The 14639-nt window shown below is 35.3% G+C and overlaps 1 protein-coding gene and 1 long non-coding RNA gene across 5 annotated transcripts; both read left to right on the plus strand.

Annotated features, from left to right (window-relative positions):
• The first annotated feature begins 243 nt into the window (after window positions 1-243).
• On the plus strand, window positions 244-14418 carry LOC114493055 (alcohol dehydrogenase E chain). 4 transcript variants are annotated; one of them, XM_028507750.2, is made up of 9 exons: window positions 247-617; window positions 2767-2868; window positions 4358-4496; window positions 6432-6519; window positions 6616-6835; window positions 8818-9078; window positions 11269-11404; window positions 11992-12130; window positions 14148-14418. In XM_028507750.2, exons 1-9 carry the CDS (start codon window positions 600-602, stop codon window positions 14170-14172), a joined length of 1128 nt encoding a protein of 375 aa, XP_028363551.1. In that variant the 5' UTR covers window positions 247-599; the 3' UTR covers window positions 14173-14418. The 4 variants fall into 4 exon arrangements, 3 of the variants coding, with proteins under 3 accessions (XP_035882033.1, XP_035882028.1, XP_028363551.1); XR_004903209.1 differs by lacking the exon at window positions 11269-11404 and having other exon boundaries at window positions 244-617; XM_036026140.1 differs by lacking the exon at window positions 11992-12130 and having other exon boundaries at window positions 244-617.
• On the plus strand, window positions 4503-5666 carry LOC118500636. The gene is made up of 2 exons (XR_004903214.1): window positions 4503-5207; window positions 5427-5666. It is a non-coding gene; the product is annotated as an uncharacterized LOC118500636 (long non-coding RNA).
• Window positions 14419-14639: the final 221 nt, after the last annotated feature.

The following is a 14639-nucleotide window of genomic DNA, read 5'->3' on the forward strand; positions in this document are numbered from 1 at the left end:
CAGTAACGGGGAGGTGCCCAGGCGATGCTGATAGGTATTGAGTAAAGCAGAAATGGCAAAGTCATGACCATCTTTCTGTGACTGATTGATGTCTGACTTCTCTACAATGAAGAAGAGGAGAGAGCTGGAGCAAACACATTCCTCTGGCTTATAGTTCTCTCAGTCCTATGTCATTTGTGCTTCTCCCTTACTCTTCCTTCTTTCTACCTGCAACATGTGGATTAGAAATTGGGGATTAATGCACACAAAGGCAAAACAGAGGATTGAAAGAGAATAAATATGGAATCCAGGAAAAAGGGACAGAGAGATTAAAATTTATGTGTAAAAAAATAGTTAATCAAAGATATCAAGCTCTTATCTCTAATTAGCATATTGCAAACAAAATCTAGGTTTGAGTGCTGGTTCAGTGCCCTTTTCTTTCTGATTTGATATGGTTTGGGAATAAGCTGATGGGTGTGGCTTAAAGAACCCAGATAACATGTGTAGAACTGGGCATTACATAAGCAACAAAATATTTGTGCAGCATAACTGCTGTATCTACTTGAGCAGGAAATAGTCTGCAAGAATTCAGTCTGCTGGCCTGCAGAGAGAACAGAATCATGAGCACAGCAGGAAAAGTAAGCAATTTTCTTTTTACTTTTGAAAATATAATCTCCTTATATAATACACAAAGAGCTATAGTATTTAATGAATAATTTAAGCTATATTTAAATTAGAAACAATATATACTGAAATATAGAATGCACACTTTATTATGCAATGTATGTTGAACTATAATTGAATATGCTGTTCCTAAATATCATTAACAACAATGTATAGAATCTGTACCTATTAAAGTCTTTATTTTCTATTTAAATAAATGTTCAGTAGTTACAGCTAATCATGAGTAATTTGAAAACCTAAAGTTAGAAATATTTTTAAAGGATTTATCTCTATATTAAGAACCTAAGCTTAAATGTTCTTCTTAGTTATCATCTTCTTTTTATGAACACAGGAGTTATCATCTTCTTTTTATGAAATTTTTAAGTTAAGTCTGATAAAACTTTTATTGATCTCAAAGCATTAGAATCATTAAGGTCAAGCAAGCCAACATCAACATGTAAATTCTGATTTAAAAGTGTCTGATTATGGCTCAACCCATGAAATTTCCACAGAAATCCTGAGTTCTGAGCACAAAAGAGTAAACCAAATGTATTCATGAGAACAATAAATGATAAGCACTCAATCCTCCCACCTCTGGTGCAACATCAGGCTTTCAGCTTTGTGGTAGGACTCCAGTTATATTTAGTCTTCCTGTGTTGTAGTTTCCTCAAATGCCAAACAGAAATCATAATAATGCCTATGTCATAAGACAGTTTTGAGAACTTAACAAATTAATACTTCTTAGCACTTAGGATAGTACCTGGTACATGGAAATAATTCAATAAATGTTAGTCACTGCTTTTTTATTTAAACTTTGGTTAATCTTTTATGACCATGGGATGGTGAAAAGATAACTTTGGATTGACCTTCATTCTCTGGACAGCCTACTTTGTGACTGTAAAAATTAGTTACTAGTCAAGATAGGCTCAACTTTGTCATCTGAAAAATAAACCAATAAGTTAATAATTTCATCCTGTGGGGTTTAAAGATCAAGCAGGTAACTCATTCAGCACAGGTCACAGTGTGCCCGCCCATTATATTAAACACCCAATAATCAGGACCTGTGTACTATTAGTGTATTATTTCTAAGTAGTCTCATGTTTACTGTGACATTGACTATCACAAACACTCAGGAAAGTGGGAGAATTGACATATAAACAAGAAAATAAAATGTCAAAAGGATAAATCTCAATTGAATTTTAAATGATGTTTACAGTTATTAATTATAAATTCATAATTATAATTATTAATGAATTGTCTGTCTAGAAAAAAAACTCCCAAATGTATAAGCTTTGCAACCATGAAGACAAGTTCCATATTACCTTCTCAAGTACTAAAAATACATGTTCAATCTTAATTTTGAAGAATATTTATGGATAGCCTATGCTAGCTAAAACATCAAACACACAGTTGTTCTATTTTTAAATATATATGTGTGTATATGTGGGTAAAAGTGTGTGTGTGTAGCTATAACTTTTGCAATTTTTGGCTCACATCTAATCTGGAAAGAATAGCTACACATAAATTAGATAAGAAAACCAAGTGGCCAAAACTCATTTTCAAATGAGTGATGCAAACAGGTAGCATACAGAAATAGAGGGGAGAGAAAAAAATCAAAGAAAGGCAAATAGAGAAAAGAGAAATCCAATGCAGGGAGGCAAGTATGTACTGGAATCAAAGTCACATTGTTCTGGGCTTAAGTGGAAAAAATTGAGCAAGAGAGCAGTAGCTTTCATGTGAACAGACAGTGAATCTGTGAACCAAAAAAAATGTGATTTAAAAACTTTATGTACAAGCCAAGAGTTGTGGGTAAACAACCGATTTCAGTACTGCATTAGGAAATATCAGGAATAAATAACCCTTGGAAAAAGAAACAATATAAGGATGGCCTAAAAGAATATATTCTATTTTATTTTAGTGTCTCATAGTTAATTCTTACATAATTATTTTACACATTTTAGAGGTATTTATTTTCATTTTGCAAATCAGAGGTTGTTCATTTCTATATAACATTTGTTAGGTTCCAGACATGGGGCTAGATGTTGCACATAAAAAGATGAAAGTCACAATCCCTGACTTCAAGAATGGGGGAACACGGGTATCATCTTTCTGTTCCATTTGCAGGTGATAAAATGCAAAGCAGCTGTGCTATGGGAGCTAAAGAAACCCTTTTCCATTGAGGAGGTGGAGGTAGCACCCCCAAAGGCTCATGAAGTTCGTATAAAGGTGAAATATTTTTTCACTTCTATTTAATTTTAGGATTAAAAAACTCAGAGAATAGTTATACAAATAACCAAAAATTCATTAAGAGGTGCCTTTTATATGGTAATCCAAACAGTGGAATTACATTTCCTGTCAAGGAAAGACATAAATACAAATTGTTACATTTTAAAAAAGAGAAGAAAGAATATATATGGTATAATCCTAATGTCTACCTAAATAAAAAGGTAAACTGAGTCAAACTCAAAATGGTCAAAAAGATAAATTTATTCAAAAATAACAGGAATTGCGCTCTGGCTGGCATAGCTCAGTGGACTGAGAGCGGGCTGTGAACCAAAGCATGTGCAGGTTCGATTTCCAGTCAGGGCACATGCCTGGGTTGCAGGCCATGACCCCCAGCAACCGCACATTGATGTTTCTCTCTCTCTCTCTATCTCCCTCCCTTCCCTCTCTAAAAATAAATAAATAAAATCTTTAAAAATAACAAGAATTGCAATTGAGAATGTGCAAATTGTAGCAAGCTATAGGTCAGTTCATTCAAAATTTGGGGTAGCATGTACTTAATGGCAAGAAATTTAAAGATGGGAGAGTTCAGTTATGGTCTGTTAAAAATGTATATATTTGTTATGATGGCATCTTCTATTGTTTTTATTATATAATGTTCCTTTATTGTTGTTTAATTAATTTGGGCCTTGAATTTTGCTTAATCTGATGATAATATTGCAGCAATGTATTCTTTTGTTTTTATTTCATTAATGTTTTTCACCTTTAAAACAAAAACAAATGGAGACAAGCTTTGAAAATTCCCCATGAAGACAAAACCAGTATAATCATGTTTCTGAAAAACATGAGCAAAATTCCCCAAGGTTGGTCTGAGGCAACCCCTAGCCAACTCTTTATTATTTAGGAAAATTATAATATTACCAGTTTTCTATAAATCAGACATTTAAGGAAATTGGTCTCTCAGTCCTTGTGTTTTGTTTTCGTGATGGGACAAGCACGAGATTTTCCATTTTATATCCAATAGTTCCATTTTAGGTTGAAGTTCTTTCACACTAATAAAATAAAAAAAGGATTGATATGTTTATATAGAAAAAGGGGAAAAGGAATATGAAGAGATATAGATAGATGATAGATTTTAAAATCAGTTAGCATTAGACGGTAGAACTTAACTGATTTAATTTTCTTGGTGGTAATCTGCAATTTGTACTTCGATTAAAAAAGTATGCATTCTTGTCAATTATATGAGACTTAAACATTTCAGAAATAATTATTTCAGATTATCCTGAAGTGCTTAAGGCAGGAAAAAAAGTATCAGAGAGTTTTAGACTGAATAATCTTGAGACAAACAGAATCTTTTGTATTTGGGAAGAGTAGGGATTATTAGCAAAATCCTTGAAAATTCTTCACAAGTGCAACTTCAGGAAATTGGTTTCGTTAAGTCCATCTGAAGACCGTTAGTTCTTCTGAATCTATCTTTCCTTTACCCACGTAGATGGTGGCCACAGGACTGTGTCGATCAGACGACCACGTGGTTAGTGGAAACTTTGTCACTCCTCTTCCTGTGATCTTAGGCCATGAGGCAGCTGGCATTGTGGAGAGCATTGGAGAAGGGGTGACTACAGTAAAACCAGGTATGGAATTCACACTTGGAGAATGTACCTTTGTTCAGGACCCCAAGATCATCCAACCTGGATGATGAAACTGAAGCAGTGCAAGATGAAAGACCTCGCTGAGGATGCAGCAGAGCTGGGACTTAAAGAGAGGTGTCTTCCTCTTCTTCCTGCCTCAGGCGTGTGTGCATTTATGCACTCATGCATACTCTCCTTCAGCAAGCATTTGCTGAGTATCTGCTAGATGTCAAGCACCTAACCATACAAAAGAGACCCACTGCCTGACAGTGTTCACAACCAAGTAACCCATTTTAGTGTTGCTTAGAACTGTCTTTTCTCAAGTCCAAGAAGAAATATAAATAGAACAAGGGAAAACGCTTTAGTCTATGTTCTGGACCTATAGATCAGTGAATGGAAACTGTTTTTTTCTGACTTCACAGAATAGGGACCTTGAGGCTCTGACTGAATCAACATAATCTCCTCTCAGGTGGGATGTAGAACTTGGTTACCAATTATCTCTTCCAGTGTGACCTCTCTTCTTGAACACAGAATGAAACAGACTGTTTGGAAGGAAAAGAGAGACCTACCATCCTGCATAAACCATATCTGTTTAATTACACTTAACAATCATTACAAAGTACTAATTTATCTTTAATACTTATTTTGTCTTCATTTTATTGTACATTATCTATATTGTACATTAATATAGATAAATACTTTTAGAGATAAAGAGTGAATAAATACACCTGGCTGGCATAGCTCAGTGGATTGAGCGCGGGCTGGGAACCAAAGTGTCCCAGGTTCGATTCCCAGCCAGGGTACATGCCTGGGTTGCAGGCCATAAACCCCAGCAACCGCACATTGATGTTTCTCTCTCTCTCTCTCTCTATCTCCCTCCCTTCCCTCTCTAAAAAAAATTAAATAAAATCTTTAAAAAAAAATTTAAAAAAGAGTGAATAAATACAAAATGTTCATGCTGTCATCTCTATATAAAGTTTATCTATCAAATGTATACACAAAAATGGCCCAACCATTTTTATAGGTTTTGTGGTTGAGTAGAATAGATAATTTAAAATAAAAATTATATTTAATTCTAAAAAAAATCACTGTAACCAGTAAATTCAGTCTCCCCCATTATCAAATACTTAATTAACCTATGGACAGAAAATATTAAAATAAATGGTTTTATTTGAGTTTTAGTTCTTAGTATTTCCTTTAGTTAGAAATAAATTAATAATAAACAACACCCTTATTTTTCACCATGCCTCCCTCCATCACAGCAGGGAAATAAATAATTTAGCTAAAAACATTTGAAAGTCAGTTCTTATCCTAAAAGAAAGTTCCTAACTATTTATTGAGGGTTGAGATTTTCAAAGAAATTTCTTGAATTCTTTTTTCCATTATTTTTATTTTTTCTTTAAAAAAACTAAAATTTTAAAAAATAAGCACTCATTTTATAGTAAAAATAAACAGTCACTTTGAAAAACAAAGAAATGTTTGTCAAAATCCTCACTTTTACTGTATCCCAAACTATTACAAAATACTCACTGACCCCAACAACTAATGAAACTATGGCAGGCTCTCACAACTAAAATTTATGGATACTTACAATAAAAATATTTAAGGTTTGATTATTAATGTTAAATGAGATACGTATAAAACCATGAAGAGAAAAAAGCACGGGATAAAAGATAACTATTAATGCATTAAAAACATTTGAAAATCCATGTTGTTTCCTACGTGCGCATTTCCTTTTGAGCAATCTGCAGGCACACATAAACCCCAACCAATCACAATGCTGCCAGGCAATGACCAATGACATCGTGGTAACCAGATCGTATTTCTTAGACCCTATTCAAAGACAACCACCTCTAATACACACCCTTTAGCTTTAGGTTCTTGCTATATTAACTCCTGGGCAGAGATTTCATAAGAATTTGTTTTATTTCCCTCCAGGTGATAAAGTCATCCCACTCTTTGTTCCCCAGTGTGGGAAATGCAGTGCTTGTAAACACCCAGAAGGCAACTTCTGCTTGAAAAATGAGTAAGTTTCTGATATTCTTTTCACATAGCCAATGAATTTACACCTTGGTTATGCTCCTGTCTCATGCTTTGTGTGTCTGTGTGTTGCACTGGCCAGTTTAGTCATGCCTCGTGGGACTATGCAGGATGGTACCAGCAGGTTCACCTGCCGAGGAAAGACCATCAACCACTACATTGGCACCAGCACCTTCTCCCAGTACACAGTGGTGGATGAGATCTCAGTGGCCAAGATTGATGCAGCCTCCCCACTAGAGAAAGTCTGTCTCATTGGCTGTGGATTCACTACTGGTTATGGATCTGCAGTCAAAGTTGCCAAGGTGGGAATGAACAATGGATGATAAAACCAGTTGCGCTTGGACAGTCAGGAACCAAAGGAAAGTGCTTCTTTTAATTGTTCAAGTACAGTAGTCTCCGTTTTCCTGCCACCACAGGAAAGTGGTTTCTCACAGCAATTAGAGATAATTCTTCATAGATTTACTGGTAGCTAGTCCCCCCACCCCGGCTACCACAATAACATTAATATACTCCATAGAATTTAAGTTGCTGATTATGAGTAAAAAAATGTCTTCAGGGAGAATTAAGAGCATATCCTAGAAAATGTATCTGTTTAGAACAAGTGAAAAGCTTTTGATAATTAGTGAAGAAAAAGTAAAGGTGCTATTTTCAATCATTATTTGTCTATATTTGTTCTTTATGAGATTACTAAATTTTTGAGGTGGGACCTCATTTAGTCATTCTTTCTCTGATCAGACAGCACAAACATAACACCAGGCACAGTAGGTTCTGCTAGTATTTGAGGCAGCAAAAGTAAATGAAATGAAAGAGTTGCCTTTGAGGAGAATCTAGTCCATGAATCGTCTACTCCCAGAATTAGGATTAACAGTAGATTCCAAAGCCTTACCTGCTACACCTTTAGACCAAGCAGCATGAACATACCTGCTTTGTAGATCGCTATGAGGAAAGCAATGAAGTTTCAGTAATGCATTTTGTATTTATTCCACTCACTAGGGGATTTCACTGCTGCTTCTCCTCCCCTGACATGATCACGCACACACACACCCAGAGGTGGTAGGTTTGAGAAATTCTTTAAGGTCCCTCCCCTCGTCCCAAAGGTTTGAAAATCTAGGAGGCCCAGTTACATAAAAATATTTGCCCCAAATCTTATGGCAGGTTTGAATGAGAGCTGTGACTAGCATCTTTCTCAAAATCTTAATCTTAAACCATAATATATTATTACTACATTTTAAAATTATAATCACAAGCCCCATGTTTTTCTAAGTAAAGTAAAAAGTGATGATATGTCCCAGAGAATGATTGATTACTAGGGACAGGAGGAATATTTTACCCACACTGAAGGCTGACTCCTAAAGCAGACTAGATATATTAAACAGTCCTTAGCTGATTTCAACAACTGACAGCACGTTTTTCAAATTCTGTGACTCTAGCACTAAATCCCTTGTGCAATTACATCATCTGTTTGAGCAGATGGTCTAACTGAGCCTACACACAGTGCAGAAGCCGAGAGCACTCATAATAATGAAGTTCAACCATTATTAAAATGTAGAGCAACTTTTTACTGAATTATTGTTCATTAGTATATTTTTAAAAAGCAAGGATAAAGACCCACTAAGATTACACTGGTCTCAAGTGGTATTATCTTAAAGTTTCCAGTTAAATTTCCCCAGTTGTTAGATTTGGTTTTAAGCTAAGAATAACTTCTCTGCCTCACAGCTAATTTCTGCTCTTATTATACTGGTAATGACTACTGAAAGTTAATGAACCAAGGAGTTAATCATTGAGGGTTTGGTTAGATTAATTTTAGCCTCCTGGAATACCTTTTCCATTTATTTAATTTCCCCAAAATTGCTTTTTGTATGTACAATTTACTGAAGCCTGTTAATGGATTTCAGCCACTAGATTCTCTATAAGATAGGAGTCATTGGCATTTAGAGCTCCAAGATCCTCTAGTCCCCAGCTCCCAGCCTGGGCTTCCCATTGGAGTCACTTGGGAACTCTGTCCTACCTGCAGAGATATAATTGGCTATGGGCTGTAACCTGGGCACTGAGAAGTTTTAAAGCTCCCTAGGTGATTCTAATGTCTGCAAAGTTTGAGAACCGCTGATCTAGTTCAAAGCCCTCAATTTAAACGTGAACCAACAGAAGCCAAAAGAGGTGTGACAGCAGGTTGGACAGAAGAGTCTGAATAGTACTGATAATGGATAAGATATGGCACTTCATACAGCTTAGACACTTTCCAACAATCATTACTTAATCTATTTTCACATTTTCTGAAACACAGGTCACCCCAGGCTCCACCTGTGCGGTGTTTGGCCTTGGAGGAGTCGGCCTGTCTGTGATCATGGGCTGCAAAGTGGCTGGAGCGGCCAGGATCATTGGGGTGGACATCAACAAAGGTAAATTTGAGAAGGCAAAGGAAGTGGGTGCCACTGAGTGCATCAGCCCGCAGGACTTCAAGAAACCCATCCATGAGGTGCTGAAGGAAATGACCAATGGAGGTGTGGATTTTTCATTTGAAGTTGTTGGTCTACTTGACACCATGGTATGTACTGTGAAATGCTTTGAAATGTGTGTCTCCACATTCTGGAGCATGTTTTAGGCAGCAGAATATAGATATTATATGTGCAGAATATTTTTAAAACTGTGAATGGTGATTTTATATCTCCTATTTGATACCTGGATTGTTTAATTTATTATTATAAGTTTCACTCTGTCAGCTAAGCAAACTACTTCCCCTTTAGAGAGGGAAGACAGGTATTTTTATTAAGACATTTAAAATTTCTTTGTTAATTTTTAGTTAAAAAATTCAAACTCAAGTAAATATAAACAATACAAATTCTCTTTCCAAATTGGCAAGCCATTATCAATTATCATGCAGAAGACATCTCCAGCTATATTTCTTCCAGCTTCTCATGTGGAATTGGATTGTTACTTTAATTGAAGACACTAAATATCTGATAGCCACATGTTCTGAGCTCACCTGGTTTTCCAAATGTCATACTCCGTAATCAAAGGACTAATCATTATGTATATTGCTGAGGATCCTGAAATTTTTTTCCTGCTACAGAAATATTTAAAACACTGACTGGGGCAGAGAGGCTCTCTTTTGAAGTTCTAGAATAATAGGTATAATTTAAAGTAAAATCAACATATATTTTGGGGAAGTAAAGGCACATTTCAAACATGTTCACTTCAGTCCAATAGGTATGTTCAATTGTACTCATCATCATTACTTATCAGGGCAGTGTAAATCAAATGAGAAACTACAATGAGAAAACACCTCATCACTCCTATTAAGCTGGTTGCTATCCAAAGGCCCAAGAAATGGTCTTGGCAAGGTTGTTGTGCACAGTTGGAGGGGACATAAATTGGCTCAACCATTACAAAAATAAGTATAGAAGGTCCCTAAAAATTTAAAATAGAACTACCATATGATCTAGCAATTCTACTTCTAAGTGTATATCCAAATAAAATGAAATCACTACCTCAAATAGCTATGTGCACCCGTATGTTTACTGAAGCATTATTCACAATAGCCAAGATGTAGAAACAAGCTGAGTATCTATCAACTGATGACTGAATAAAGAAATTGTGATATGTGTCTGGTGGAATATTATTCAGCCATGACATCAGAAAAATCCTGCCATTTGCAACAATATAAATAAATCTAGGGGACATTATGCTAAGTAAAATAAGCCAGACAAATAGACAAATACTTTGTGATCTCCCTTGTATGTGAAGTCTAATAAAGCTGAAGTCTTAGAACCATTGAGTACAATGGTGGTTGCCAGGACTGGGGTTGGGGTAAGAAATGGGGGGATGTTGGTAAAAGGATACAAACTTTCAGTTATAAAATGAGAAAATTCTGAAAATCTAATGTACAGCAGGATGATTATGGTCACTAATACTGTATTCTATACTTCAAGTTTACTAAGGGAATAGATCTTAAGTGTTCTCACCAAAAAAGAAAAGAAAAGAAAAGAAAAGAAAAGAAAAGAAAAGAAAAGAAAAGAAAAGAAAAGAAAAGAAAATGGTAACCATGTGAGGGATGTGTTAATTTGACTGTAATAATCACTTCATATTGCATATGTATATTAAATCATTACATAGTATACCCTAAAGAAACACATTGCATAACTTGATCATATACAATTTTTATTTGGTAATTGTACCTCATCAAAGCTGGATAAATACATAAATCAGAAAAAGTGTCCATTTTAGAAATGGACAGTAGTATATGGAACCATTAAAAAGGAAGACCATCAAGTGGACCAGAGACAAACTGTGATGATGTAATTACCTTATATCTCGGTCACCATCAAAACACCTGGTTCAAAGTACTGAGTTCAAAATATCTACTTAATAAACAAATTAGTTAACCAACTCAGATTGCCTGTGAGTCATGTGATGACAAAATATTACTTGTATTTAAAGAATCAGACTTTTTACAGGTTTGTTTGTAATGATGTTCCCCTCTTCATTACTTTATAAGAAAGAATCATATGTACACAAATTCATTCATCCATGTCTTATTCAAAACATATTTTCTGTTTTTTTTCTAAAACCACAGCACTATCCTAGGCATAATGGGGAATGAAGATTCCACAGACATAATCTCTTCCCTCCACATGTTCACAATCTAGCTAGATCAGTATTACATGATACTGTAGATCGTGAGTGAGGACTATCAGAGAACTCACTTTAATGATGCCAAATATTAATTTTATCCCAGGTGGCTGCCTTGTTATGCTGTCAAGATGCATATGGTGTCAGTGTCATTGTAGGATTACCTCCTGGTTCCCAAAATCTCTCCATGAACCCCATGTTACTACTGAGTGGGCGTACCTGGAAAGGAGCGACTTTTGGTGGTATGTGTTTAGGTTCAAGGGCTGAATTTTTTTTAACTTCAGTACTTCTTCCCTTTATCAAGTGCCAAAGCCAGGCTTTAAAAATCAACATGGTTAAAATAAATGTAAAATCCTTTGCATCATAGGCTTCAAATCAACTACATGTGGAACTAATTCACAAGTTCCCAAGATAGATTTTTCTGGTGTCCCCATAAACTAGGGTCTTTCATCGCCTCTTCTTTTTACACATGTGACTCCACAAGGCACTGACTATACCTACTAGGACCCAGGAAATCCAGAGCAATCATTCATATCTGCTTTCATTACCCATATTTAGACAATTGCACAATTTGCTCCTTGACTTCGGAAATAACCATCCATACTATAATTTCTCTGTGAAAGGGCTAATAGCTAAGGACCCTTGTTTATCTAGGCAAATTTTTAAGTAAAAAAAAAAGTCTAACCACTGCTAGAGGATATTGAAGTACTCTGTCTCTTATTAACCTCAGTAATATGAGTAGAACTTTCATTTTAATTCTGTTCAGAAAGTCTCCTCTCCAATTTCTTACCCCTAGCTGCATCTAACAATGGTGTCATTTTCTTTTCAGGTTTTAAGAGTAAAGATTCTGTCCCCAAACTTGTGGCTGATTTTATGGCTAAGAAATTTTCACTGGACCCATTAATAACCCAGGTTTTACCTTTTGAAAAAATAAATGAAGGATATGAAATGCTTCGCTCTGGAAAGAGGTAGTTTTTAAGTTTCCTTTTAGAGTGGGGTTTTGGTTAACAGAAAAAAGGTGAAAATAGGAGAAAAGCATTGGAGTGCCTTGGTTTTCCATTACTAATTCAGTCTTTGCATGCAAGATCATATTGTAAGAAACTAGGAATAATAGCTTTGCATTTCCAGTTCTGCTGAAATGAAATTACATATGTTAATTATGGTGAATCCAAATTATAAAAGGCACTGATCTTTAGTTACAAGAGAACATTCACCCTTGCAAGGAAAAAACTCAGAGTCTCACAGTCATAATCATAACATGCTGCTCCTACAGCCTCTGCCTGGCCACCTAAAAAGATTGACCATTAATGACTGTAAATGTAAATTATATATGGGAGCAGGTGGAGCTACATTGGGATTGTTTTCTATGCAGATATCACAATAAGTTTTTTAAAAAACTATTATCTCTTTTTTTAATTTACCAAAAATTTTTCACAAATAAAAATGGTGGTAAAGGAGAATGCTGTTGTAAATGTTTAAGTCTTAATTTTCTTCATAGCTTAGCAAAACAAGCCAATTTCGCTTCATACCCCTAAAGTTTAACTCTAAAACCACCTACAAAGAAAAAAATTGTTGTTTGCATTATGGATGAGGCACAACTAGCAACAGGCAGTTATACCTAACTTCTACCTTCTAGTTTCAGAGCCCAAGCTTTTTCTACTACTTCATACTTCTCATGAGGTTTTCAATTTTAAGTTGAAAGTTTAATTATTTCTTAAGTACCCCCACACATAACATATTATACTAGACATTTCATCTGATAAATATTATTGAAGAGGGTAAGAAACTAGCATCACAGAGCATCAGATTACATCCTTTCTAGAAAGCAATTTGGTAATTTGTATCAGAGAAAAAAAAACCTGAGATGCTTTGTCCTAGGAATTCTATTTCTGGGACTCTATTCTACAAAAATAATCAGATAATGCAAATATCTCTATTTAAGCATAGTCATCTATAATATAGAAAATTGGAAATATCCTAAAAGTCCCACAATAAGGGATGGTTTCAAGGGCTTCCAACACATACTAGAAATCAAAGAAGCCATTAAAAAGAAATGGTTTCATAACACAATTTCAGGTTATAGAATAGAGAATATAAACTTATACGTAAAATAGGATCCCAAGTTCTCAACAAGCACAATAAAAAATGTAAATATGTCTAGAAAAAAAAGTTGATCAAAATGCAAGAAAATATTAACACTGATTATCTCTTAGTTGTGGGATAACAGGCTATTTTAATTATATTTACTCTGTCCTTTAGCTTCTAAATTATCTAGATATTTTCTTCACATGTATATGTATATATATAATTTTTATAGGCATGAAGACCTTCTTTTCCTAAAAGCATTTATACATCAGAAGATGAATTTTAGAATGAACATGAGCTTCAGTGTAAATGTTATGTTTCTGATCTTCCCAAGAGCGGAGTCTCCCTAAATACAAATCAACTTTTTCTGCTTCCAAGGCTCCTTAAGCACTGCTTTATCAGGGCTCCATTAAACCTTCAACATGGTTATAACTAACTATTATTACATCATGTTTCTTTCAAGCAAGTTACCTGTCATCTTGCAATTTGTGCAATTTTGTATTTGGGCTTAAATCCCAGCACTTCACACTAGACATGTGACCTACAGCAAGTTACAAATCTCTCTAAACCTCAGTATTTTTCATCTCTAAAGTGGAAATAACATCAGAACCTGCCTCATAGCATTGTCAAAATGAGTTTACTCCTCAATAATAATGCCTAAATGGCAGTCATGTTCAGGTTGTTATGTTTGAGTTTAAGGTTGGAGAAAACACAAGACCAAGCCCGGAAAAAGTGAACTGCTGCTCTCTGACTTGAATTTAGCGCAAAGGGGTGTGAATGGAGTGGCAGGAAACACAGAGCTGTTCACGGACACACATCAGATGCTCCTTAAGCTCTCACACAGAAGAGTGTGAATCACCAAACATCAAAACAATTAACAGTTTATATTTTCTATTTCAGTATCCGCACCATCCTGACATTTTGAGACCAAGTGAATGCTTCACTTGCAGCAGTCTTCTGGCTCCTTCACCATCTGGCACATCAGCCAAACATCCTCAATAATGCTGTTCTTCAGAGATGCTATCAGTAAATTACACATGAGAGCTCTTCCAAAGAAACAAAAACTAATGTGAAATCATTTTTCAGGCAAATGTTTAAAATCTAAGTGGAAGCTAGGTGAACCATCAGCTGTGTAACCGAGTCCAATAAACATTCCTTTTTAATCACTCCACTCGTGTTGAATCATGTCATCTTTCCCATCCAGGAAAAATAATTCTTTTGACTTCTTGACCTTTTTGTATCTTAGCCACTCTTAGTCACTGAAGCTCAGTGGAAGAGGTCCTCATTATACTTGCCCCTAACACGCATATAATAATGGGTTCTTGTGCTTGAAACCTTGTACTTCTGCCTCTACTTTCACTGTCTGTATTTTCCTTTTCATGAAATGTACCA

The sequence above is a fragment of the Phyllostomus discolor genome, chromosome 1 (assembly GCF_004126475.2).
Source record: "Phyllostomus discolor isolate MPI-MPIP mPhyDis1 chromosome 1, mPhyDis1.pri.v3, whole genome shotgun sequence".
NCBI classification, from domain to species: domain Eukaryota; kingdom Metazoa; phylum Chordata; class Mammalia; order Chiroptera; family Phyllostomidae; genus Phyllostomus; species Phyllostomus discolor.